Here is a 27,921-nt window from a genome sequence, read left to right on the forward strand (position 1 = left end):
GCCGTTTGAATGTATTGCTTTGCATCAAGTGTGCCAATTGACAATGTAAATTTAAAAACATCTTAGAATCTCTTCAGCCAGCCAACTTATACATTTACTACAGTATGACACAGAGGTTACTATAACAGGGTTTTGTCTGTAGCTGTAATGCTTTATACTGATTTAATTGGGTTAGAGTCAGACTCATCTTTGGGGAAATTTGTCCCATGTCAAACATGGGATGATACCTGTTTAAGTGACAGTACTGGACTCATCTGAAAAGGTTCTCATGAGCAGGGGCCGGGCCGAGGATCGGGGAGACGGCACCCCCCCCACACTCGAATCAACCAGTTCTTTCTAGAAGGGCAAGGCAAAGACACACTGATGACACACTACACTTCCACACACCATTAACACTAGAGAGTTTTAGGGGCATACAATACATGTATGTGTGTGTGTGTGTACACAAACAAGACATAGCTGGGAGGGTTTGATGAAAATACATTTCTTTCCACAACAAATGCCACAAAAACCTGCTAAGAATCTATATGTTATAAAATGATTCTTTAAAACACCCATCAAAAACAGGTCCTGGAGGTTTTCAGAGGGTCCACAAGGAGGAAGCTGACTTGAGCCTCATGCAGGTGCATTTTGATGCTTGGAGGTACTGCATTCATTAACAGGACATGCCAAGGCAGCAGGCATAAGAGCATTTTGGCAGCTGGAGAGCACATGGACTGACATATCATGGAGAAATATAAGCTAGCTGTATTTTTTTAACATCTGGTCCTGTTCCACACTGAAAGCTCAGCCAAGTCACTTAGATGTGTGCTAACCACTAATCAGTTATTCAATAAAGTAACTCAACAATTTAGGTGCACCTCAGTATACCTGTTTCTAAGTAAAATATGCTCAAGGACTGCATGAGGATAGGAAGGTGAACTGTAACAGTGGGAGAGGAAGACAACAAGTGGGAAACAAGCAGAGACTGTGTGCTGACGCAGCAAGAAATAAGAGACCTCAGTCTGTCCATGAGAAGCTGTGAGAGCTAGCGGTCTGCGACAACATGAAGATAGTGGAGGTCCCGGAGGAAGGAAGGCGCTGTGTCATCTTTACGGGAGCACGTCCAAACACAGACACACAGAAAATAGGACATTGAGACAAAGCAAGAAAAAGGTATGAAGAGGCCAACATAGGTCATCTTAATCTGCCTTAAAACACCTTTGGAATTGAATAAATTAGTGTCAGTACTTGTTGAATCCAACAATACATGTTTGGTTGACATAAATTAATAAAGATTTTGATGCAGATGAACTCAAAATCCATAAGAGTCCATAATCATTCCTCAAGGTCCCTTAGGCCTTTCTTATTCATCATATACACAGATGACCTCTGTAATAATATAACACAGCAAACAATTATTATTATGCAGATGATACATGTAGTTATTGTTCCAGACCTACATTTATTTCAGGCCATTATCAATTTGTAATCGGCCTTGATTCTTGAACTCCAAAAAAAATTACTTAGTAAATTCTGTTACTATCTGTTACTCACTTGAAAAGGTGTCAAAATATAAATATTTAGGTGTAATCTTTGATCAGCTCATTAGTCTCACAGATTATCAATCACAACGTTTTTTTCAATATCTGAGTAAATGGTGGGGGCCACCTGCTTGTAACCTTGGAAATGTTATTTTGACCTGGAATGTTCCACCGAATCACGTAAACCATAACCATAAACAAGGAGGTGATGTTAGTGTGCCAGATTACAGGTCAAATCTGCAGAGAGGCGACCCGACTCCAGTGTTATGAAGTATATGATAGCTAGGTTTAAAGCCATACTATGGAACATTCTAGGCCACAAACTGAGATTCAGAACTTCACGGTATTTCTGCCACTTTTATATTATATTATATCATATTATAACATACGTAAAGAGTATTATAATAGGCTTAGATATTTTTCACAATTTTATGAATCAATTATATTTTGTATCAAATCTCGTCAGTCAGCGCTTCTTTCTTTTTTAGTCAGAATAAAACGGACATCAGACTGATCTCCCGCTATTAAAGCTTTCTCACACAGAGCTATGATTGGCTGCACGGGGCTGAAAGCTCGCGGAGCGGGTCGGGCCCCTGTGTGTAGGAAAGACAAAGGAAAGACACAAACTTCCAGTTCATCTGAAACTATTTCTTGGAAGCCACTCATCTCTAACACAGGAAGGCTGCACCGCTCGCTCTCCATGGATGAGGGGCGTACGTGGTTAATTCCAAAGTTTCGTGTCAGGGGTTCAGGTCCGAACGGGACTGCGCCCAATAGTGACTTGGGTTCTAGGTAAAGCAATTACACCTCCATGATGGAGACAGGCAGTGGGTCTTCCACAAGAAATGTTACACAGTCAACCTTTAATTGATTGAATGCGATTAACTAAAGTATTTGAAGGGACATCAAAGATATTTTACACAGAACCATTTTGAAACCTGAGTTTAAGAAAAGCTTTAGAGACTTTATCCCCAAATGAAAAGGACATGGACCTCAATGCTCAATGAAATACATTAAATATTGATCAAACACTTTTTACACTGGTAGTATTTATCAAATGGTAAGAATAGTTTGGGGTTTGGCAACATTTTAGCTAGACGAACAGTCAAAATGTAAGAAATTGACAATATTTTCTCCTGAAACCACTCGAAATCAAATGTTGATTATGCACACCATGTGGCGTATGTTGACTGTACCTGTCGTGAGTGGGGGCCACGGGCCTTGCGGAAAACTACCAGCAGGATCTCAGGCAGAAGGCTTAGGAGGATGAGCAGGATGATGACCAGCCAGGCCGAGACTGAACTTAGCATGTTTGCAAACACAAAGTACAGGCGCTGCTGCCCCAGGAAGGGCCTACAGACAAGAAAGATTGAAAAATTAGATGGAAAAAGCTTGACTGATCTAAGAGTGTTTTTGTTCTGACCATATAATCCCTCCCCAGAAGAAGCTGAAAAACACATAGAACGCCAAGGAGCCCCAAATGACAAAGTGGTTGATCCATGTCCAATGTCGGGTGTCCAGAGCAAGCTATGGGGGAAAGACAGTAAAATGAATACAGATGTTTCATCAGTGGTTCACATTTAACATGATTCAAAACAGTTAACAGCGCTGAAGATTACCTTAAGTGTAACAGTGAAAACAAGCACTGTGAAAACAATAGTCCCATAGGACCAGTTTCCAAAAACCTGTACATGAAAAAAGAAGAAATGCTGAAATTGTACACGGATATATAAATATAAACAGTAAAGCCAGGATACACACCTGCCCATTGTCCTGCAGTGCTGGGTTTTGAAACAAAAAACAAACACCAAAGAAGAAGAGAAGCCCATGAAACAGTCCCAGAACTGTCCAGTACAGGAACGGCCTCCAACGCAACATGGCATTTTTGGCAATCTCTCTATGAACAGTTATAAAGGAGATTTAGTACACTATAGGAGTACAACAAACATGTAATTGTAATTCCTATATTTCACCTATAGAGGGTGGCATTGTCCAACAGAACCTCAATGCTGATGTGCTGCTCCAACAGGCTGTAGGCCAGGATGGGCATAGAAGTGAAGCATATGTTGTACATCGTCAAATAGGCTGCATCATACAAGGGCTGACAAGGAGCAGCAGGGGAAAGGAGAGATCATGGTAAGGATTATTTTCCTAAAACGGGGAGGATCACTGCACACATTGTTGATAACATTTTGCATCTTTCAAACAAGAACAAACCTGTTATTATATGGAAATGCTAAACTGGCTCATCCACCTCATTAGGGACAGGATTAAGGGAAAGGGCAACTAATAAGGGACACTTTTCAAACTCAACTCAAACTCACCTGTTGCGAATAGCCACAGAAGAATTGGTACAAAAACTGAGGTAAGATGAAACAAAGGTTCTGTAGAAAAGAGAACAGGGCAGGCTTACTAAACACACAACCTTTAAAGAATCAAATACCATCACAGAACCAACCTTGTAAAAAAAATATTGCACCAAATGAGCGATGCGGACATAATAAAGATGACCATGAGCAAGAAGCAGCTTTTTGAGGTGCTTTAATTTTGGAAGGGCGTAATCACTGTTTCTTACGGCCTGTCGACCCTCTTTCCCCTTAATGCCTGAAAGAGAAAGATGTGCGAGTTCATCAATAATTGAGTTAGCAGTACAACTAGTCAACGTTCAGATTTTATTTCTCACCAATGCCAACATGGGCTTCCAAAATCATGCTGACATCATTTGCACCATCACCAATAGAGAGCGTGATTGGGTTTCCCTTCGAGTTTTTCACCATTTTCACAATCTTCATTTTAAAAATTAAAAGACAAATAAAATTAAAGTGTTTACATGCTATTTACTGTAATACATTTCATTCTCATTCATCACCTGAGCTTTCTGTAAAGGAGCCATACGGCAGCAAAGCACAGCAGTGCAGTTTTGGCAAATTTGCAGAAATAGGTTCTTATAGTGACTGTTTCTAGAGTCAGGGGAAGAGTTCAGAATCATTGACAAAGATGCTCCATCAACAATAAAGCCATAGTCTTGGCAAGCAGAAGACCAGCTCCTATAAATAAAAAGTAAGACAGTGGGTTAAATATGACACGATAGTACTTTGAGGGGATCTAGTCCAAACCTGGTGACGCCTGCTTTGATTGGTGGTGCATCTTGTACAGCTTTCTTATGATATTCAAGCAGCAGCTCGTGGAGTTTCTCCTCACGTCTTCTGACTTCATCATCCAGAGTTCGCACTGTTAGCTCCAAGAGTTCTGTGCTCTTCTGAAACAAGCGACATGCATAACAGGTGGACTTTGCCGTCTCCATTTTGTCCCCTGTCAAGACCCAAACTTTCATGCCTGCTCCCTGCAGAGCCTCCATTGTCTCTGCTGCTTCCTCTTGCAGGCTGTAAAAATGCATAAGAAAACAAGGTGTATTTGTAACTGGCACATATGACTATGATAGAAAATGATCTGAAGTTGATTACTTTTGAGTTAAATCACAACTCACCGGTCTTCAACAGCGGTGGCTCCTATAAGACTCATCCCAGTCTCCACCTGGTTGTACACAGCCATGAGCTTCTCTTCTCTGTCCTGCAGAGCCAGCCTGGCATCTCTCAGTCCAGCGTCTGCCTGAGCGTACTCGCCTGCACTCAGGATCCTGTAGGCCACACAAAGGGTGCGGTATCCCTCCTGCAGGGCAATCATGATTATAAAACAAACCTGTTTTGGCTGGAAACTGGATGTTACAATGTTGCAGTAATATTAGGAACCCACTGTAGCATTACGCTCCACATGCAGACGTATCCTCTCAACTTCCTCCTGTTTGACACGAGGAAAAATGGAAGAGTCTGCTCCTTTGCAGAAAAGCAGGGTGTCACCTACACAAAAATATAGGAAAAAGTGACTTAAAATAAAAAATAAAAATCCTCCACTACTTCATCACTACATCTATTTATGAAAGATGCAAACCTGAAGAAGATCTGACTATCACACTCATCCGTCTTCTCACAGGATCAAAGTTCAACACATGGAGCAGTTCATACCTTGACGATAAGTAAAGAAGTAAATTATCCTTCCAAAATTGAGAAATAGTCGGATGCTTTTAGGTTAGCGCTTACCTTTCTACATCATTGTTCCTATTAAGTATTTTCATTGTTTTGCTCTCTAGACCCAGAAACGTAAAGCCGTATCTGCAAATAAAAGCAACATATTGCATGGTAAAAGACACATTTTCTGTACAGATAATAATTGATAATAATAAAAACTTTACTTCATGGCGCCCATCACCAGAGCAATCTCATCAGGGGAGGAGGCTATGAAGCCTCTCTGCTCCTGTGGCTGAGACAGTGGTCCATCTATTCCTAAACCGTCCAACTGATTACACAGACCATCCACCTGATCAGGACACTGTTCTGTGGATTCTTTAACCTGAACCGTGTGACACAGGCAGAGAGCACGCAGAAACAACTCCTCCTTCTCCTAAGATGAGAGCATATTTCATCAAGGTCAAGAAGTGGCAAACATTACCCGGAGATCGTCACGTTATCCCGGCGCAATACTGACCTAACCTAATACTGATGTGCAATTCTGTCGTATGTGCAATTGCTGTTGGAATTCATGTGCAATTACTGTGAAATTCATGTGCAATTACTGTGAAATTCATGTGCAATCTATGTGCTGTCGTGACACATATTCATGTGCAATTACCGTCGGATCACATGCAATGGTATTTATGTGTCTATGGGAGTTTTTATTTATTTATAGGAGATCTTCTACTGAAAGTGTTTTCAGACTTCCTATAAGTGATCTGTTCTTCTGTATCTACCTCTGTAACTACCTGCGTTGCACCAATGAAATTTCCCCATGTGGGACAATAAAGGAATATCTTATCTTATCTTATTAAGACACCTTCTATATCTGACTATAACTATAACTAAACTAAAACTAAGAACTAAAATAAATTATTACATTTAATATTTCATAATTTTTAGATATATAAAATATTTTAAATTAATGTTGTATCATAAAACATAGTATACAGTTGAAAATAAATCAAATTCACATTGTTTCCGGGTAAAGTGATCTAATGTCATTGTCAAGTGTTCATGTCAAGAGCACTTTGCTTCTACTTCATGCAATGTGCTTGTGTTGACATGTCAAGAAGGCTGCACATGGGTGAGCTGTGAGGGGTCACTCTGTGCACTGACTGTGTAATGGCCATATGTTGTAGCTTGTTCAACAGAAGGCGGGGCACTACAGCACTCACCCTGCCAGCTTTCTGCTGTAGTTTGCTCACAGGTCCGTCAGTGACACAGAAGCCGTCCAGCTCTGAACTTGCATCACGATGCTTGTACTGGAAGCCATCTATGCAGCACTCTATGAACTCCATGTTATTCTGAGTAAGGGTTCCAGTCTTGTCTGTAAAGACATACTCCACCTATATAAGATTTGAAAACCTTGTTAAGAGTAGGCGATTAATCATTTTCAGATTAATTAAAAGAAAGTGCTATTTTTAGACATTAAGTGTGACGGATAGTACTTTTTCAAACACAGCCTTCCAAATTATACTGAAAACAAAACTAATAGTTTGAACTTATCTTGAACATTAAAGACAACATGAACATAAAACACATGCAATATAAAAAAACATTTGTTACCTGTCCTAGCTCCTCATTTAGGTCTGAGGTATTAACAAGCGCTCCTTCTTTTATTTCATTGTCAAAGAAATCTTTGTCCCATGTAATGAAAAAGGATCCCAGAAATTTCTGCATCTCCACCGTCACATACATGGACACGGGTATAATGAAGTTGAAGAGCACCATGAAGGACAGGAAGTCAGTGAACATTTTCAGGTACTGCAGAAAAATACATTATTTTAATTTACAAAGATAAGGGTTACAAATAGTACATTAAAGGTAACACTGTGTCAAAGGTGCCAGTGTCATCCAGCAGATAGAGTAAGAGCAGACCAGATTGGTGTCCTTCTCTCTTTGAGTTTTCTCGTTGTACCAGGGCTCGTCCTGTCCAGGCTTGCTTTGCCACACGTACTTAAGTGTAGTGCAAACAAGGGCCTTGCTCACCAATATAAAGAGGTAAACCAAAAGGAAGGCATTGATGGACCTGGCAATAATACAATCGCAATTAATTTTCATTGTCATAATTGTCTAAAGTGCAACATTATTTTACGAGTCTTACTTCTCCACAACAGAGCGCTTTTGAGATTTTCCTTGATAGTTAAGAGCCATTTTTGTTTCCATGCCTGTGTAAATTGCTACACCTTTAGGGAAAGAACAAGGTAAGAGAAATCATTTTTAAGCAATACACAACTAAATACACATCATGACCAAAGCTGATAGACATACCACTGATTTTCTGAGTATTCTTTAAAGTTGCACCTTTCAGTAGTAGATTTTCTGGACCCAGTGACCTACACAATCCACAAACAGTGTAATGATGCCAAATGTTCAATACCCCAACTACATCTCCTCAATAAATGCCGGAAGTTGGGTTGCCATCCATCCCCCAAAACTGCTGTGACAATAACAGTATGATGCAGTCACACTCAGTTCTGCAGTTCTGGAGAAGGACGTTAGCATTTTTTGTACGTCAATTACAAGATGATCAATATCAAATGGCCATCTGAGTACTTTAGGGGCTATGACTGAAGCTCAGCCAACCAATTTTAATTTTAATGCTTGTATGCTACGACGGATCGATGGAATAATGATTTGTTGATGCAAACAAAAAACAAGTGAGTGAATACCGGTAAGAAGAGTATTATGAATATGCTTTAATATAAACCGTTTTGTTTTAAAAATAAAAATAATTACCGTATTTTCCGGACTATGCGACTTATACTTATACTCTGGAGCGATTTATATGTGATATTATTTGTTATTTTCACAGTTGCAACCTTATTTCATACTCCTCACCTCAATACAGGCTCCTGATTGTTCGTATAAATATGCATGCGGCCAGCAAATCTGAAAGAAAAACAGAAAAGTAAAAAAAAAAAAATAACACACAAAAACTTCAAAAACCATCTATATATTGAATTAAAGTCCTGTGTTAAGTATGTAAAAATCAGGTATTTAAAGCTGGTCTTACACTGTGCGATTTTGTACCATTTTAAATCGTTCCAAATAACACTGATTTAATCTCATATGAGAGAATGAGCTCACGATGGGAGTGTGCGCTTTGTACGGAGCGATGAGGATATACTCACTGTACGAGGGACATACCGGGCAGAGCAGGCGTGTGTGCTGCACCAGGGACACGTCTGTGGTCCCACTATCTTCTCATACTGCTTGTTTTAACTCCCCAAACATCATAGAAACCCGTTAGCTAACTTTAGCACTGCCTTAAAGTCAGAGGCTTTTGTCACAGACCCTTTCTGACTTTTGTGTGTGCTGTGATATGTTCAGAAGCCGGTCAGAGGTGTTTGTTGTGCCGGGTTTCACCTCCGCGTCTTTGGCCCCTCAGTGCGGTGTTTACTGCAACCTACCGCTGTATTTTGCCGTGTCCGCGGCTGTTGTAAGTCGGACCATACGACTCACAACAAATATCAAACATGTCTGAAATCCTTGCGAAAGGAGCCAAAATTCAGCACGATTTTGAAATTGTCCTGCTACGACGGAGTATAAGGGCCAACCAAAAAAAAACTACGAGAATAAAATAATTAATGACTTTATTCTCGTTAAATAACGAGAAAAATCTCATAATTTAAATATAATAAAGGCAGATACGCGGTTCACTTTCAGCACCATGTTACGGGCTCCCCCCTCAGTGTTACATAATGGTATAGTCCAGTAACAGCTCTGTTTTGTATGAACTGTGTTTAAAGCTATGAAGCTGATCTGCTCTGAGTCAGATGCATCTGTGGAGTCTTCATTACACAAACACACCACCACCAGGACGCAAATGGCGCTTGACTTGGTTAAAAGTGAATACAAAAGCCCACAATAGATGTCGATCTTTATGATGTGGGTCTTTTAGACATCACAAACATTTCTCCGGTGCAGTGTCGCCATGTCAGGTCCTGGACCTGTAAAATGACGGACTCGTGTATTGGGTGCTCGCGTGTGTTGGAGCTCATGCCATGATGTATGGATGAAGTATGGATGAAGTATGGATGATGTATGGATGAAGTATGGATGAAGTATGGATGATGTATGGATGAAGTATGGATGAAGTATGGATGATGTATGGATGATGTATGGATGATGTATGGATGAAGTATGGATGATGTATGGATGATGTATGGATGAAGTATGGATGAAGTATGGATGAAGTATGGATGAAGTATGGATGATGTATGGATGATGTATGGATGAAGTATGGATGATGTATGGATGATGTATGGATGAAGTATGGATGAAGTATGGATGATGTATGGATGATGTATGGATGATGTATGGATGATGTATGGATGATGTATGGATGATGTATGGATGAAGTATGGATGAAGTATGGATGATGTATGGATGATGTATGGATGAAGTATGGATGATGTATGGATGAAGTATGGATGATGTATGGATGAAGTATGGATGAAGTATGGATGATGTATGGATGAAGTATGGATGATGTATGGATGATGTATGGATGAAGTATGGATGAAGTATGGATGATGTATGGATGATGTATGGATGAAGTATGGATGATGTATGGATGATGTATGGATGATGTATGGATGATGTATGGATGAAGTATGGATGAAGTATGGATGATGTATGGATGAAGTATGGATGATGTATGGATGATGTATGGATGAAGTATGGATGAAGTATGGATGATGTATGGATGAAGTATGGATGATGTATGGATGATGTATGGATGAAGTATGGATGATGTATGGATGATGCGTGTGCGTAAAACATATCGCTTTTTGGCTGTGCCAAACACGATCTGGGCGTCAGGAGCTGAGTGGAAGCGCAGACGGATGTGTTGTGTTCTGTGTGTTTTACTGAGTTTGTCCAAAGGATGACAAAATTAATCCGGGCATAAAACTTAAGTGCACACAATGAGCACGTGAGAATAGTGACTGTGCGCAAAGTGCCCACGTAGACAAACAACACTATAGAAGAGCAGAACATGTGTGAATATAACACCAAGGCTGCTCCTCCTGTCTGCGGGCGGCTGTGGCAGGAGCACGGCTGCTGTTTGAGCCCATGATGCACTACAGCTGCACCATGGAGAAAGTAAAGCGTTTATCCAACAGTTTGAATGATGCGAAACAGGAAAGGTGCTGCTAAACGCAGTGTCTTGTCTTGTAATAAACACACGTAAGACATCGTTTTAAAGGCCAGGAAATAATTTAACATCTATTTCAGGCTTTTATGTAGTTCTAAACTGTCAACTCATCCAAGCCCGTTCTTTTGCGTCCTGACCGTGGTGCTGAAAGTGAACTGATCACGTCACTTTGAATCGGCCCCTAAACCACGACTTTTTTCTCGTTATTTAATGAGTTTATTGTCGTTGATTTACGACTTTTTTCTCAATAATTAACGTCTTTTTTCTCATTAATTAATGACATTATTCTCGTAGTGCAGCGCATTTATTTTTTTTTGGTTGGCCCTTATACTCCGTCGTAGTCCTGCAACTTAGTTACAAACTAAAGTTAGTTTCAAAATCGGCCCAAAAATTGCACAGTGCAAGCCCATTTAAATAGCCTACTGTTCACGGAAGATTTTACTTTTATTTAAGGAACAAAAATAGAAATTCATAGATAAAAATGTAATTCTTGAACAAAAAAGAGCTGCAAATTACACAGTTAAACATGCCAAGATGAGCATATACTAATGTTAAGATGACAGAACATATTTAGAAGTGGCTCCACACATCACATGTTCCCAACAGTGTGACAAACTGTTGGCGACATGTGATAAACTCATACTTGTAAAGGTCAGGCTGAGGCTGTTCACACTCGATGGTGGCACTGAGAGATTGCAGATTCTTCTCTGTATCTGGCACTGTGTAGTGTGTCTGGAAAAGCACAAGGAAAAAGGGACACAATGTCAATAGGTCAACTGGGGATAGCCAACTTCTAATGCAACATTAAAGACAATATTTTTGTGGTCAGGTTAAGCGGGGGAAGGTAAGGTAATCTACTGGAGCTGAAGCTAATGCCGTCTCCTTAAGAAAGACACTTCACCCGCCTTGTCTAAATATGATTGTGGTGTACGAGTAATTTGTAGTGTTCGTTGGAGCCGATGACACAGATTGGCAGCATCCCCTCCGTCAGTCTACCCCAAGGCAGTTGTGGCTAAAATAGTAGCTTAGCACCACCACATATATGTACATTAATATTATAAGATAATGATGTTGATTTTGAAACGTGGGCCACAAAAATGAAATGAAGCATAGCGTTGGAAGGAAACGATTGTTGTGGTGGGTCGAGCTGAAACACCCCGAAGCTGCCTCTGAACTTTTCCAGGCCCAAAGCTCATCCTCATCTACTGCTTAGTCAGCACCATCCGTAATATAAGGCCCTAAAATGTTTAATGTGTTGTACGTGGTGGACAGGAAAGGTAAGTGTGAAACTGGGGACGAGAGAGAAGGGAGGACATGCAGTCTGTTGTCGGAGTCGGGAATTGAACTCACAACACTGCGGCCGGCTGCACTCATTCGACCACCGGGCAGCACGGAATAGTGCATTATCTTACTTTATGATTGGACTCTCCATCCAGACTTGCAGTGGTGACAAAGCATGTGTCATCATCACGACTGGATTGCAGCAGTATTAGATCACAGGGAAAGGTCTCATCTTCCTCCACCTCTACCACGTCTCCCACCTGTCCATCAACAGATTATTTGCACCTTTCAGCATCTATGTTATGTTTTTAAGACTCTATAGCAGACACCATCTATACTTACCATTATCAAAATGGTAAGTATAGATGTTTGAACATTCTACCATTTTATAAACATGGTCGTGATCATACCTTGATCTTCTCACTCTCTTTTTGTATTCTTTGACCATCTTCTAGCACAGTTACAAGGTACTTATTAACTTCATTATCAGCCTTGTGTCGAAGCCAGTCTTCATAGCCCTGCAAATAAATTAATAAAACAATATAAATATGAGACATTAGTGTCAAAATATTAAAATGTCAAACTCAATGTTGATACTGAGATATATATATTACATATATATAGACCGCCATCTTTTATTTATATATATATTTATATATAAATAAAAGATAGCGGTCTTGTGCTTTTCCAGACACACTACATAGTGCCTGACCAGCCAAGACTACAGCCTTTTCCAATATTTTGCAAAGACGTGCAGAGGAACCGGGATTAAGCTCCCAGAGTTATGATGCGTACGATTGACACAACAGGCAGATTAGTGAAAACAGCGTGGACATTTGCCAAATCAATGTCTGAAGTCCTTAATACTATACAGCTCAGGATTTTGTTGTCATTCTTCATAGACTTCAGTTAACCTAATGTTAAACTAATGCCAATTTCAAGATGCTAAATACGAAACTTTGCGTCTTTTTTTTACTTAATATTGTTTTGCCCTATAGAATTTTGGCACATGTTGCCAATAATATATTTTTGAAGTTAAGATCCGAGCTCTATTAATGTGAGGTGAGACAATCTATAGATTTTGTTCTGTATGTCAAGAGCAAATTTCTTACACTATTGAGACATGCTACAAATAATCTGCAAAATAAAAAGTAGGAAGGGATGGCTTGCCTTCCAACTTTTTGTAATTAGGAGTGATTTAGAAAACTTGTAGTGTAGAAAAAAATGCTAAGACTAAATTTGTAGGGACGCCAAAGGAAATATAAAAGACATCCAGTGTTGCAACCCAAAGTTCAAGCAGAGCAAGAACATAAAAACAGGCAAACACACTATATATTGGAAGGACATTGACAGAATAGCAAAGTCTTCTTCATTGGTATATGTTGCTTAGAGTGTAGATGTATGCTCAAAGTCTCTTAGAGCCCATTTTCACTATACACAATTTAGGACCACAGAGCATTAAAACCAGACCTTGGAGAAAATTAGTCACACAAGAAAGAGTGATGGGAAAGGAAGACTACCGTAAAAAGTGTTAAAACTTAAGACTGTAAGAACATCTCATATCATACACAGGTAAATCAATCTTACCTGCTTTATAGCAGTAACTGTTATGACAAAAAATAAAGGTAGGCCACTGGTGACTGGGCTGGTGGGTGTGTCCACTATCACCTAGGGACAAAGCAAACAGAACAGTTAATCAGCATTTCTTGCATGGAAACTAATGCAAGGTAGAGATACAGTTTTGTGGTAGTGACTGAGTTTAGGCAGGGCCTAACCACTAAACACTGGCTCATTTCTTTGATGGCAGTGATTTCATGAGTGAGAGATATTACACTTTTTGTGGATGTTGCACAGACTTCTAACCATCCTGGCACAGGAAAGAGTGCGTAATGTGCAGCCTGTGTTTTTGCCAGTAGAGTGGGCCATACAAAAATGTGCCGCCTTGACCACTCATAACAATGAGTACAATAATAATAACAATGCCTTAAACTTGTAATGCGCTTTTTTGTAATGCTTCTCAAAGCGATACACTGTCGTCATTATTCTTTCATTCCATACTCAGTGGTGGCCGAGGGCAGACTGACAGAAGGCTGCTAATCTGTGCCATTAGCCCCTCTGACCACCACCAACCATTCATGCACACACCCCTTTCATACTAGGAAACGCGTGTTGAAATGCATATGACAGGTTACACAACCCGCTTCAATACAATCTAGTAAACGTGACTAAATTTCATTGCAGCAAACTGTTGTCATCCGGATTCAAACTCCTGATGCTGAAGGTAGTTCACATGGATGGCTTGTGTGCTATTGCTTGGTGAAGTTTATAATTTTACTTCCTGGCTGGACACAGGCAGCAAATAAGGCATAATAGAATTAATTCATGGATCTATCCAAATATCTGGATAGAGTATTGCTAGCTTAAACTTGTCGTGAGTTGGCCAGTCAATTGGTACTGCAGCGAAAAAAATCCTCCACAGTCCAGAAAGCATTTTTTCCATTGAGCTCAATGTAAAAAAAAAAAAAATCTGCTTCAGTTCAGCCGACTTGATTTTGTGGCATTCCTTTTTTTTAACAGATCATGAAATTTGTTTTCTTTGATAATATTTAGTTCCAGCTCTCGCTCTGATTGGTCGGAGCAGTCACATGGCATGTGGTTAGGTGGACTGAAAACTACCAGATGTAGCTAGTTGCTAAAGGCTAAATTGGTGTGATGCATACCATCACTGGCTAAAAACAGCAGCCATGTATGATGCTGGGGCTTGAGGTGATTCCACAACCGTTACCTAGCAACAACATCTATGTAAATTCCACAACAGTTAAGATTTGACAATAAATTACACCCGACAACACCTTTATTTTGTCGAATGATGGTTTAAACCAGGGGTGGGCAAACTATGGCCTGCGGGCCACATCCGGCCCGCCGAGCCACATCCGGGCCCGCCGAGCCACATCCGGGCCCGCCGAGCCACATCCGGGCCCGCCGAGCCACATCCGGGCCCGCCGAGCCACATCCGGGCCCGCCGAGCCACATCCGGGCCCGCCGAGCCACATCCGGGCCCGCCGAGCCTCATCCGGCCCGCCGAGCCACATCCGGGCCCGCCGAGCCTCATCCGGCCCGCCGAGCCTTTCAATCCGGTCCGCCAAGCTTGTTCAAGTAATATTAAAAAAAATAAAATAATAATTTTAATTATTAATAATAATAATAATATATATCCTGCTTCCGAAGAGTGCACACACTTTTTTGCTCGCTCCGCTTGCTATCGCTGCTTTCCTTATTTATTTTGCTTTTTAATCAGTTTTTGTCTTCCAAACATTTTTGCTTTAGACTTTTTCAAGTAAACCAAGGATTTTAAGAATTTTTTTCCAGTTTTAACGACATATCTGACGCCAGCGACATGTCCGGGAGAAGAAGGGAGAAAGACTGTGAACGCTGTCGGAAATATCAACAAGAAATTAATGAGCTGAAAACACGGATATTTGTTTTGGAATCTGAAAAAGTTCTTCACGATACCATTCCTGTGTCAACCGATGGTAAGAAGAGCACACTTTTTACAAGAAAAACTGCTACTTTCAACCTAAACCGCAGTGACTCTGTGTCGTTTCCAAAACTGTCTAAAATCCCGAAAGACCAGGCTGTTTCTTGGAACAAACTTGGAGCAAAGCCTAAACGATACAAAGATAACGTGAAGTCACCTAAAATACAGCTCACAAACAGATTTTTACCACTTTCAGAGATGGAATTAAATGAAAAAAGGAAAGATGACGTGGCCAAAATACAGCGAGGAGGATCTGTGCCAGGAGCCAAGGTCACGCAGATTGTTTTGGTTGGGGACGGCGCAATAAGTCACGTGACGCATGAAAAGATAAACACACATTCTTTTCCAAGCGCCACTGTTTCTGAGATAACGTCACTCCTTCCAAATATTATGGCTAAGCATGGAGGAGCTAAACAGCTGATTGTGCACGTGGGTGCAGTGGACATGCGGCGGGAACAGACTGAAGTTTTGAAAAAAAGACTTCTTGAAGTTATTCGACGTGCTTGATAAAATGGAAATCAAAACATTCATAAGTGGACCTCTTCCAAACATCGACAGGAGGATAAACAAGTTTAGCCGGCTTCTTCAGCTGAACACATGGCTGTCCAAAGAGTGTTCCCCGAGAGGACTACACTACATTGAGAACTTCTATCTATTCTGGAAACGAGAGGACCTGTTTAAGAGAAATGGCCCCCACCTATGCAGAGGTGGAGTGAGGGTGCTGACAGAGAACCTGCTCCACGCTCTGAGGCATTGGACTGGGCCTGGACAGGGTCCTGAGCAGATAGTTAGAGAAGTGAGGAATGAGAGAAGAATTCCTGCTCCATCAGCCAGAGACCGAGCCAATGTTTCAACATCAAAAGCACCACAACCTCAGCCTCCACCAAAGGATTCATCAGCAGCTGCTCCACCACCACCAGCAAAGGATTCAGCTCCAGCTGCTCCACATTCACCTCCACCGCCTCCAGCAAAGGAACAATCTTCAAAGGCCTTGGACCCATCTGTGACAAGCCCAACAACATCCCTGTCATCGCTCCTGCCTTCACACCAGCCCTGGGTTCCCCCTGCAACATCTACTCCCACTAAAGATTCATCATTCTCCTTCTCATCTCCACTCTCACCCATGGGCCTTCCCAGCCATTTTGAAAGTCTGATCAAATCAGGCATTAAGATGGCTCCACTCACGCCCAATATAGCAAGGGCTATGCCGACTACACCAACAAAAGCCCCACCACCCATCCCCCCTCGCCTCTCACCTGGTCCCAAACTCTCCTTGGCTACAAAAGCCCCACCACCCATCCAACCTCGCCTTTCACCTGGTATCTCCCATAGCTAGGATGCACTGGGTCTCAGCGTTGCCGGGACTTATTGTCACATTAAAAATCAAACCAACCCGGGGCCCTATGTAAAAAGAGCCCCCCCTAGTGCTATTTCTGTAGTCACATCATCACACAGATGGAAAAACAAAATGCGAGTCAGGCCCAATCTGAGAAATGTGATTCATATTCCCTGTGAAAAGATAAAGCCCAGTCCCACTGAAACTAGTCTGAAACTTGCTGTGTTAAATGTCAGATCCTTATGTAACAAATCTCTCTTAATTAATAATTTTATTTCTTCTTATAATCTTGATTTTATGTTTTTAACTGAAACATGGCTTGACAAAAACACAGGAAATGTAGTTCTGATAGAATCTGCTCCACCCAACTTTAAGTTTGAATCTGAAACACGAGAAAACAAAAAGGGGGTGGAGTCTGTGCTGTCTTTAGAGATGAAATAATTACCCGCAGGTTGTCTTTTGGGGTGTTTTCATCATTTGAGTATGTATCCTTTAAAATGGAGCTAAAACGGTCTCCATCCATTCTCTTCATTGTTTTATACAAGCCTCCCCAGCACTGCCAAAGTTTTATTGATGATTTTACTGAGATGCTTTCAGTCGTATGCACAGACTTTAATGGTTTGGTCATTACAGGTGATTTCAATGTGCATGTTGATAATATTTGTGACAGAAACGCTAAAGAGCTTGATGCTGTCCTTGAAACCTTCAGTCTTACTCAGCATGTGAGAGGCCCCACCCACAGCAAAGGACACGCTCTAGATCTCATAATTACAAAGGGGGTAAAAATTTCAAATGTTAATGTGATCGATGTTGCTCTGTCTGATCATTTCTGTGTCTTCTTTGACCTGTCTGTTTCTCCCAAACCACCGGTTGGTCCTGCAGTTGTTCAGAGGAGACACAGGTGCACTGTTTATGGAAATGATAAACTTTGAAAATGTCTCATGTTCTAATGTAAATGATTTGTTGAACTCTGTTACATCTAGTGTTTTGAATGTTCTGGACACCATCGCCCCTATAAAGGCTAAAATGGTTAAAAATAAGCAGAAGGCGCCGTGGAGAAATGATGATTCGGTCAGGGCACAGAAAAGGGAGTGCCGCAGGGCCGAACGGAAATGGCGCAAGTCAAAGCTCCAGGTTCAAAAAGAGATTTACAAAGAGAAGCTGAACATGTAGAACTAGGGAAATATATTTTTCTGAAATAATTGGAAGCTGCAGTAACAACTCGCGTGTCCTGTTTGCCACAGTAAACAGATTAACAAACCCTCCAGCTCAGCTGCCGTTAGAACTAATTTCCACATCCAAGTGTAATGAGTTTGCATTATTCTTTAATGACAAAGTTCAGGGCATTAAAAATGCTATAAATCCTACAATGCAGGATTTTCTAAGACACTTAGAGCTAACTCACTTTGCACCAGTAACTGACAAAACTGTCCATGAGATCATCACCAGTCTGAGTTCATCTACATGCTGCCTCGATGTGTTACCCACCAGATTTATAAAGTCTGTGCTGAACAGTTTGTTAGCACCATTCACTCACAGAGTTAACGCTTCAATCTGGAACATTCCAAATGTCTTTGAAAACTGCGGTCATAAAGCCTCTCCTAAAGAAGAGCAGTCTTGATGCCGCAGTACTGAGTCATTACCGGCCCATCTCTAATCTGCCATTTTGGGGCAAAGTCCTTGAAAAGGTTGTTTACCAACAGCTCACAGATTTCCTCTTAATAAACAACTCATTTTATGTTTTTCAGTCAGGTTTTAGACCTCATCACAGCACTGAGACTGCTCTTGTCAAGGTGACAAATGACATCCGCCTGAACACTGACACGGGCAAAGCCTCAGTCTTAATTCTGTTAGATCTGAGTGCTGCTTTTGACACTGTCGATCATGGGATCCTCTTACAGAGACTAGAGGACTGGGTGGGCATCACTGGCACTGCCCTAAACTGGTTAAGGTCCTATCTGGAAGACAGGAAGTACTTTGTTGAAATTGGTAGCTGTGTCTCAGACCACATGACCGACCTGTGGAGTGCCCCAAGGGTCAGTCCTGGGTCCCCTTCTGTTCAACCTATACATGCTGCCGTTAGGTCAGTTGATACGCAGTGAAAATGTGTCCTATCACAATTATGCAGACGACACTCAGATCTATGTTTCACTATCGGCAGGTGACTATGGACCAGTAGATTCACTCTGTCACTGCATCCAACAGATCGGTTTGTGGATGCAAAACAACTTTCTCCAGCTGAACTTAGACAAGACTGAAATAATCGTTTTTGGCCCACAGAAACAAAGAGAAAGTGTTAGCGGTCACCTCCAGAGTCTCGCTCTAAAACCTACAAATCAAGTTAGAAATCTGGGGGTAATAATGGACTCAGACTTGAACTTCAATTGCCACGTCAAATCAATAACATCAGCAGCTTTTTACCATCTAAAAAACATTGCCAAAATCAAAAATATAGTGTCAAAACCAGATTTAGAGAGACTTATCCATGTGTTTGTCTCCAGTAGATTAGACTACTGTAACGGCCTGCTCACTGGCCTCTCCAAGCGAGTTGTAAAACAGCTGCAGTACATCCAGAACGCTGCTGCTCGGGTCCTGACTAGAACCAGGAAGTACGATCACATTAGTCCTGTTCTCAGGTCTCTGCACTGGCTCCCTGTGGCTCAGAGAATAGACTTTAAAGCAGCTCTGCTTGTGTACAAGTCTCTCCATGGCCTAGCACCAAAGTACATCTTGGATATGTTAGTGCCATATGAACCATCTCGGACTCTGAGGACCTCAGGGACCGGCCTCCTGCTGGTGCCCAGAGTCAGGACAAAACATGGGGAATCTGCGTTTCAGTTTTATGCAGCTAAAATCTGGAACAGTCTTCCTGAAGATGTGAGACAGGCTTCTACTCTGACAATGCTCAAATCTAAGCTAAAAACAGTTTTGTTTAGCTGCGCATATGACTGAAAGGATTTTTTCTTTGCACTCTTCTCTTTTGTTTGTGATTTTATTAGTTTAGACAATCAGTTGGATTGATAATTTTTAATTTTATTGTATTTCTGTTTCGTAATTTCTTTGTGATTTGAATGCATTTTTCCTGCTGTGTGAAGCACTTTGAATTGCCTTGTGTATGAAATGTGCTCTACAAATAAACTTGCCTTGCCTTGCCTTTTTGCCCTCAGGAATCTGTCTGCACTTGTATCCTTAATACATAGGACATGAAATGACTTAAATTATACATTCACTAGCCTATATTTGACAGAAAAGTTATATTTTGATATTTAATTTTGGGGATTCTTTTTTTTTTTTTTTTAAACACCAATGATCGAGGGCCGGCCCTCCGCTACTTGCCTGAATTCGAATATGGCCCTCGGAGGAAAATAATTGCCCACCCCTGGTTTGAACCGTCAGAAAATGTAATTTGCATTTAAACAGTATTTTCAAGGGCATGTCGTATATTGATGACATAGGTCGAGGGATTCCGTTTTAAAGCTCAGCACTACTTCCTGTGATTTGAAAGTTTTATTTTTAAATTTTACTTTTGTATTTTTATTTTTTTCTTCACAAACTGCAACTTCACAGATGTAAAATGGTGATAAATATTTTCCACAAGTTCTATAAACAACAAAGTAAGTAAGAATTACACAAACAAGAGAACCTGTCGTATAGAAGTGTCTGGCATAAGGAGACAAAAGGAATTGAATCTCTGGGTTACTTGTTTTATTTGGTGGGGACAGTGCATGAAAATGAACACACATGATACACATGCTGTAAACACACTGGATTGTAGCCATGGGATAATTTCCATCAGTTTCCATTCACACTCAGAACACTCTCATTCATACTCCAGGGTGTAAAAGTGTAACCACTGAACCGCCGCCCCCTAGCAATACTCGGATAATCCCAAAGAACTAGTAACCACAGAGTCCCTTTACACAGGCATATAATGGATATACTTTGGTATTTGTGCAGCATGAAGCATTGCCTCCATTTGAGTCGGACTATGCTTTAGAGCTGACACTCCAGTCGTCAGATAGACAGCAGCCTGGTGTGTGTTATGAAGCATTAGCTGGAGTTTGTTTTACTTTCGCTCAGACTATTCATCTATTCCTCACAAACACAGGCGATAGTCCAGGCGATGTTCAGTGTAACAAGAATTCCACTGAATAAAAACATTAAACCTCTTGCATACATCAACTATGTTCAGTCAGATGAGTATGTGAAGGATACTTGTAGAGGTTGGCAAGACACTCCTTTGGTGAGGAGGAAGAAAAACCACTGGAGGCAGAAGTGGACCTACATAAAGCAGAGAGTGTGAGGGGCTTTGGAGATGCTGGATTAAGACATTCCTCTAGAGAGAGCTCAGTGTAGCCTAATCACTGGAGACTCATAATCTGGTTGAGGCCATATTCTGAAAGGACATGTTGTTAAGAGACTAATGATGCCCAATGGTTACAAGATTAACCATTGGGCATCAGTAGCTATAGATTGAAGCTTTTTTTTTCTGACATTGAGGAAAGTTAAGGTACACTTTATTGTCCCCATAGGGTAATTTGTCCTCTGCATTTGACCCATTCGTCAAAGCCGCTGGGCCTTTGGCCTGAGTGCCCAGAAGAAACCCACCCAGACACAGGGAGAAAAATGCAAACTCCACACAGTCAGGTCTGGCCTGGAATACTGTACAAATGGATACAAGTCTATAACAATTTATTAAAAGCAACTATTTCCCCCAGAGACATCACATTATAATAGACCATCAAAGGAAACACAATTGTGTCTGAATTAGTGGTTTGAGATGATCCTGATGGCAATAATCAAATTATATTTTTACAATCCATCGGAAATGTGCTAAACATGCTTGTAAATGTCTTTGTTGAGGTTCAAGTATCACACATAATGTGAATGGACAGTAAAAAGTGCAAAAAAGGTAATATTGCAGTTTATTTTTAAATCAGTTATTTCTATACACATCTCATCTATAAACGTCAAAGTGTAAATGCTTTAGGTATTATCTACCTGAAGCTTTCAGGTAGAGAATACTGTTCCCTTATAAAAGGACTGTTCTTTGAATCCCAGCATTAAACTGAACATGAGCAGTCCTGATGTGTGAGAGCAGAGGTGCACGGAGGCTCTCTGCTGCACAGACAAGTGTGCCACAGAGCGTCAGACAGCACTTCCCAGGAGCCCCCCTCCAGCCAACACATCCTCCCACACCAAGAGCCCCACTCTCTTCCCCATTTAGCCTCATCACGATTTCCTCTCTTTTTAACCACAGTACTATTCCCTTTTGGACAAATTCAATAAAAATACACAGGACCTATTTTTAGGACAGAGTGGTGTTTTTTTTTTTTTTTTTTTTTTTTTATCTTGCAGAGTCTATTTGTGGCAGTAAAGAGGGCTTCCTGGCTGCTGACGCAAGCAAGAGTTGTGCTGCAGAGAGATGAGGGGCATGTGTGAGAGAAGCAGACAGAAGGGGTAGGAAAAAAGACATGACAAAAGCCAACTGGGGGATGCATGGCATGTAGTTGATGGTTGAGATCATCAACAGCATGGGGGGACAGAATGGTTAGGATAAAGCATATTTCAAGTTATACATATAATACATGTTTTAAAAGATGCTGGTGTAAAATCAGTGGGAAAGCTCAGGACACCCAATGAGTCATACTTGCAACAATATATTGTCAAAGGCTGTAGCCTACAGTCAACATCCCTGGTTAACTTCAATGTTAAACTGGCCTCAACTATTGTAAACTGGCCTCAACTATTGTATTTTTGACAGGTTTACGCTTTATTTCATTAATCCATACCAGACCCAACATTCAAGCATTAAACGACCACGGAACAGCTAAACCAAGAAGCTAATCGGAAAAGCTAATAGAGTTGGAATTTTAGTGTTTTTTTCAAACATACTTTTAGAAACCCTTTTTAAATAGTTGTTAAATAACTTAATACATGTTATTTTTAAAACATTGTTAAAAGATTTACCAAATCATAATTAAAAGTTGCTTTGATAAAAAAATCTATTATCATCAGTAAATAGTTTTTTTTAATAAAAGCGTATGTTATGAAATAATATAAAGACTTTAATTAAAGCCTAGCTATAGACAAGGGTGGGCATTGCCTACCCAGACTCATGTCCAGCCCACCCAATGTAAAACTCACATTTCACTTCAACATGCATCAGATTGAGCAGTGAGAGGAATGGAGGATGCCTTGGTTGGCGCCCTGCCGCCAGTGCAAAGCCGAGAGGAGCCGACCCTGAGGACGTGCGCTTTGTAAGAGCGTTGAGTTTATCCAGATATTTCAGCTGTCACATAATGTCAAAATGACCACTGGCCACTTTTACAACAGCATTATACTTAGACAATGACACGACAGTGCCCGTAATGTGACCTTAGGCTTCAAGCATAATTTGTCACAGGTTGTACATACATATAAAACACATGCCAGGTTTTGTGATCTAGAAAAAATAAATAAAAAATAATTTCACAACTTGTATGTTTCAGTTGAAAAAAAAACTAATCCTTTGGGGAGGGGGGAGTAAAAATAAAAAACTAAAATAATGTGGTTGTATAAGTGTGCACACCTTTACACTAATACTTTGTTGAAGCAACTTTTGATTTTACCAACACACTTTTTGGATTAGAGTCTTTCAGCATCTCACAAATTGACCTGGCAATATTGGCCCACTCTTCTGTTCAGAAACGCTCCAAATCTGTCAGAATGCGAGGGGATCTCCTGTGCACAGCCCTCTTCAGATCACCCCACAGATTTTCAATTGGATTCAGGTCTGGGCCCTGGCTGGGCCATTTCAAAACTTTAATCTTCTTCTGGTGAAGACATTCTTTTGTTGATTTGGATGTATGCTTTGGTTGTATGCAGACCAACATCACATGATCTCTCTGGGTGGAGTCTGCATATCATCCCCGTGTTACGGTGGGTTCTCTCCGGGTTCTCCGGCTTCCTCCCACCGTTTATGTCTCTGTGTTAACCCTGTGACCAGCTGGCCACTGTCCAGGATGTACCCTGCCTAAGGCCCAAAGTCAGTGGGATAGGCTCCAGTCACCCGCGACCCTTAACAGGAACAAGTGGTAGAAAATTAATGAATGAATGATGTATGCTTTGGGTCATAGTCATGCTGAGAGATAAAGTTCCTTTTTATCTTCAGCTTTCTAGCAGAAGCTTGAAGGTTTTGTGCCAACATTTACTGGTATCACTGGTAATTCCCTCCAACTTGACTAAGGCCCTTGTTCCTGCTGATTCTGCAAAGCATGATTCTGCCACCGCAACGCGTGATGTGTTGTTTTCATACCAAACATACTTTTTTTGAGTTACGGCCAAAAAGTTCTACTTTGGTTTCATCAGACCACAACACATTCTCCCACATGTTTTTGGGAATGTGTCTGTGCAAAACTTAGCCTGGCTTGGATGTATTTCTATGTAAGAAAAGGATATTGGTCTTACCACCCTACCCCATAGCCCAGACATATGAAGAGTACAGGAAATTGTTGTTACATGTACTATACAGCCAGAAATTCCTGCAGCTCTTTTAATGTTGCTGTAGGCCTCTTGGCAGCTTCACTGATCAGTTTCCTTTTTATCAATTTTGGAGGGACGTTCAAGTTCTTGGTAATGTCACTGTAGTGCTGTATTTCTCGCCTCCTCAAAAGGATTTTAAAAATGTTCAGCTTAATCATACAGGTTATAAATCACATTAAAAAGGTGAAAAAAATGGCTTGGTATATTTTTTTTACATCAGAGGTGGGTAGACTTTTTATATCCACTGTAAAAGGGAACAAATAATCTAATACGCCTATATCACCATTTCTTCTTCAGATGTGAACATGGAGTTTTCGTTCAGTATTTGTAATGAAAAAACTGTAAGTGTAAGGCTAAATTTAAAACACACAATCTATTATCAATCCAAGTCCACACTCTAAATAACCAGTACCCCCACATAATGGCCAGTCTACTTTTAAAATTTGTTTAAAACGATAATTTAGTTCTGTTCTTGTTCTCTTACTGCTGCGCTGTTAGACATAAGACAGAAAAAACTAAACGTGAAACACAGCTAAAGATGGTGACATTTACTTTCTGTGATATAAATGGGGTATAAGACATAGTATATAATTTTATAATAGCCCACCAAAAGTTTCCGTCAGCCCACCCAAGTTCAGTGGGCTAGAACTGACCCCGATAAAACCTTGACTCTGTTTAACGTGGCTCTTGGGGTCCTCCATACGTTGTCAATGTCTAGTTGAATTTACATGCATATTTGAAAATATTAAACTGTAGACTTAATAGGATTAGACCCAGTACTGAGCCGTATGGGATTCCAGCAAGTCTGGAGGAATTTGTACTGCTTGTCCTTCTAAGGAAACTGAAATAAGTAAATTTGGACCTGCAAAGTGCTAGCAGATGGTTTCTAATGTCAGTAAACCATTAGCAACTGTTTACACAAGAGGGTTGTTAGGCACAAGAATGTAGCTTTGGATTTCTATACATGCACAATGATATATGTCATACAATGACAGAGACTATGGAGCAGGTGGCAGCAACAACTACAGGCTATAGGAGAAAATATGGCACCCATGGCTTTCTGTCAACTTTTGGTTAGTTTATTATTGCTCTGTGCACATATAGTAACAGAATACTCTACATAAGCAGGTGTTTGTGTTCAGAGTAGTTTATACCATTTGTACAAAAGCCACTGCTCTAATCATTAGGGACACACTCCAGCTGTTTAACACAAGCAATGAATGCAGACTATGTTCTCATAAAACTTTTACAGCAAAGTTGCTGTACTCATTCGTCCAGGAGTGTTCCATTGTAGAAAAAGCTTCTGTTGTAGTCATCTGGAGTCTGTTTTGGAAAAACAGGACGTTTTGACTCTCATCCAAGAGTCATTCACAATCTGCAGATATAGTCTGAGAAATTGGATATTTATCCCACTATGACTAAGCCCTGCCCATCGGGCAGAACCTCCTGATAATGGCCTCACGCCCTTGTGTGGTTTGTGGCTTTAAGAAAATACACGGCGCTCTGTAATCCTGAATTTGCAAGCCTTCTGTGTTGATACAGCCTCTTGTGCTGTTTAGTCTCACCTATGTAACGAAGTACATAAGAAAATGTGGCAGCCAGGAGGCAAACCACTATCACGTGTTTTGGTACTGTCCTGTTGCTCAGGAATATTGGACTGAAATCAATAAAGCATTGCAATCAGTTTTTGATTCAACTTCAGAGCTATATATTTGGGATTTAAGACCCTTGACAGGAATGCTGTAAATGGATAACTCTGGAAAATACTTCTGACCACAGCAAAAAATCCATCACAAAGAAATGGATGACACAAACCTAAACAGACGATTAAAGACTGGACAGACATAATAATGGACATTACAAAACTGAAAAAATTACATTCGGACTCATTTTGTTAAAGGTTGAATGGACGATTTTTTTGTCTCATTTCCTCGTGGCGTGGACTGCCGATTAGTCCTGCCACGTATCAATCATAACACGCACCTACCGCTCACCTGCAGCCGCGTGCGGTTCGTCCCCACGTTTCCGCGTGCCTAAGCGCATTGATCTATCATAATATAGTTCCCTCAGTGTACGGGGCAAAATGAAGACGGAGAAAGACAGTTCGAGCTGACGCAGAAGTAGACTGAAATCTACGGGAGACGAGACGTGCGATGCGATCCGTCGCGCTAATAAACAAACGCAAGTGTGTGTTATATCGGTCCGCACGGGGGAGTGCGCATGCGCACTTCCGCCTGCGTTCTCAAATCGCCGAAAAATCGTCCATTGCGCCGTTAAGTTTGTCCATTTTCAAACTAAGGACAAAATGGGATATTTATGTTGGACAATCTGTGTTGCAAATTCTTTTCTTTGTATACATTTCAAATTTACTGTCAAAATATACCATTTCACTTTATTTTATTTCATGCTTGCTCTCTGCTTCATGTTTTGTATTGTTATGTCAAAAAACAGTAGCGTGCAATGACTTTTATGGATGGGCAAACAGACTTGGGGAGTTCAATATTTAGTGGATAACAAAAAACTGAAGAAAAGAACTGAGCTAAACTTCCATACCTGAGATAGATGCTGATTGGATTAAATATGCCCTGAATATTGTGATAAAAGAGTATTGTTTATACAGAGTTGGACTTAGCCTGCTTTCGGACCAGGCTAAGTTCCCTGTCTAGATTTCCATAGCAACTAGATTTACCGGTTTTATGAAATGTGGTTGTGGCAGAGTTTTGGTTTTCAGTCCCACTTTAACTGGGCTGAGAATGGTTGGAAATGTCCTGAATGTGAGTGGTGAAACGGATTAAGCCTTGCGTTTACCCTCCGTTAAGAGAGAAGTCGGGCCCTGATCCTCACTTTGCTGATGGAGTTTTATGAAACAGCCCTCAGGTGTACACAAATGGCCCAACAGGTTTAAGCAATGTGTAAACAAGCATTCGTAGCACAACGACATGGGAGAGTATTTCATCAACATCGCTGAACAAGTACAGGCTTATTCTGAGATCCCACGCTGAAACTAGCTCAAGGCTCAAGTTCTTCAACAAACAAAATAAGCATTGGTTTAATCAACGCTAATACAGACCTGACGTTTAAGATGCGCTTTGTGCACACTGCCAGTTCATCTAGAAAGGCAGATCAGCGGAGCAACAAAATGACTGAACTTTATCTCAAAAGGTGAATCAGTCATGATGTTTTATATATCGTAATCGGACTAAATGAGAGATGAGGCACATGGACGATAGTTTGTTTTGCAACAGGGAAGTTTTCAGTTAAGTCTGATCAGATGACCCCAATCAGTCTTAGCTTGGTACATGCTTATGAGACTATGAAACTGCCCATGTTTTGTTAGTTTTTTTGAAAGTTTTGATAAAAATGTGGAGCCATCATAATCAGCTCAAAGTAAGAGGAAAAGCTGATCCGGACCATTTGTACATAGACGCATTTTACTATGACAACTTTGGTTAGCCATGTTGAACTAAGACAAGTTAGAATGAATCTTG

General features: G+C 40.8%; 2 protein-coding genes across 7 annotated transcripts in view; one reads left to right on the plus strand and one right to left on the minus strand.

The window, feature by feature from the left end:
* arr3b (arrestin 3b, retinal (X-arrestin)) overlaps positions 1-27,921 on the plus strand; it is a 338,825-nt gene that overhangs the window by 214,990 nt on the left and 95,914 nt on the right. The window lies entirely within an intron of this gene.
* atp11c (ATPase phospholipid transporting 11C) overlaps positions 1-27,921 on the minus strand; it is a 48,771-nt gene that overhangs the window by 3,095 nt on the left and 17,755 nt on the right. For 2 of the 6 annotated variants that reach the window (XM_072436997.1, XM_072436991.1), the window contains exons 4-29: positions 13,623-13,703; positions 12,446-12,553; positions 12,167-12,295; positions 11,398-11,486; positions 8,435-8,485; positions 7,865-7,929; positions 7,698-7,779; positions 7,472-7,622; positions 7,160-7,357; positions 6,769-6,939; positions 5,773-5,981; positions 5,621-5,692; positions 5,472-5,545; positions 5,277-5,380; positions 5,011-5,192; positions 4,640-4,906; positions 4,393-4,570; positions 4,207-4,309; positions 3,982-4,127; positions 3,848-3,907; positions 3,497-3,624; positions 3,285-3,420; positions 3,143-3,208; positions 2,947-3,050; positions 2,720-2,876; positions 228-336 (exon numbers count right to left, since the gene is read on the minus strand). In XM_072436997.1, coding sequence (XP_072293098.1) covers positions 232-336; positions 2,720-2,876; positions 2,947-3,050; positions 3,143-3,208; positions 3,285-3,420; positions 3,497-3,624; positions 3,848-3,907; positions 3,982-4,127; positions 4,207-4,309; positions 4,393-4,570; positions 4,640-4,906; positions 5,011-5,192; positions 5,277-5,380; positions 5,472-5,545; positions 5,621-5,692; positions 5,773-5,981; positions 6,769-6,939; positions 7,160-7,357; positions 7,472-7,622; positions 7,698-7,779; positions 7,865-7,929; positions 8,435-8,485; positions 11,398-11,486; positions 12,167-12,295; positions 12,446-12,553; positions 13,623-13,703 — 3,216 coding nt within the window. In that variant the 3' untranslated portion in view covers positions 228-231. Of the gene's footprint in view, positions 1-227; positions 337-998; positions 1,090-2,719; positions 2,877-2,946; positions 3,051-3,142; positions 3,209-3,284; positions 3,421-3,496; positions 3,625-3,847; positions 3,908-3,981; positions 4,128-4,206; positions 4,310-4,392; positions 4,571-4,639; positions 4,907-5,010; positions 5,193-5,276; positions 5,381-5,471; positions 5,546-5,620; positions 5,693-5,772; positions 5,982-6,768; positions 6,940-7,159; positions 7,358-7,471; positions 7,623-7,697; positions 7,780-7,864; positions 7,930-8,434; positions 8,486-11,397; positions 11,487-12,166; positions 12,296-12,445; positions 12,554-13,622; positions 13,704-27,921 lie in introns of all 6 variants that reach the window. The other 4 variants (XM_072437031.1, XM_072437024.1, XM_072437006.1 and 1 more) reach the window with 3 other exon arrangements.

Source organism: Eucyclogobius newberryi, unplaced genomic scaffold, assembly GCF_026437365.1.
Source record: "Eucyclogobius newberryi isolate DKJ021-1_F unplaced genomic scaffold, fEucNew1.0.hap1 SCAF_11, whole genome shotgun sequence".
In the NCBI taxonomy this organism is placed as follows: domain Eukaryota; kingdom Metazoa; phylum Chordata; class Actinopteri; order Gobiiformes; family Gobiidae; genus Eucyclogobius; species Eucyclogobius newberryi.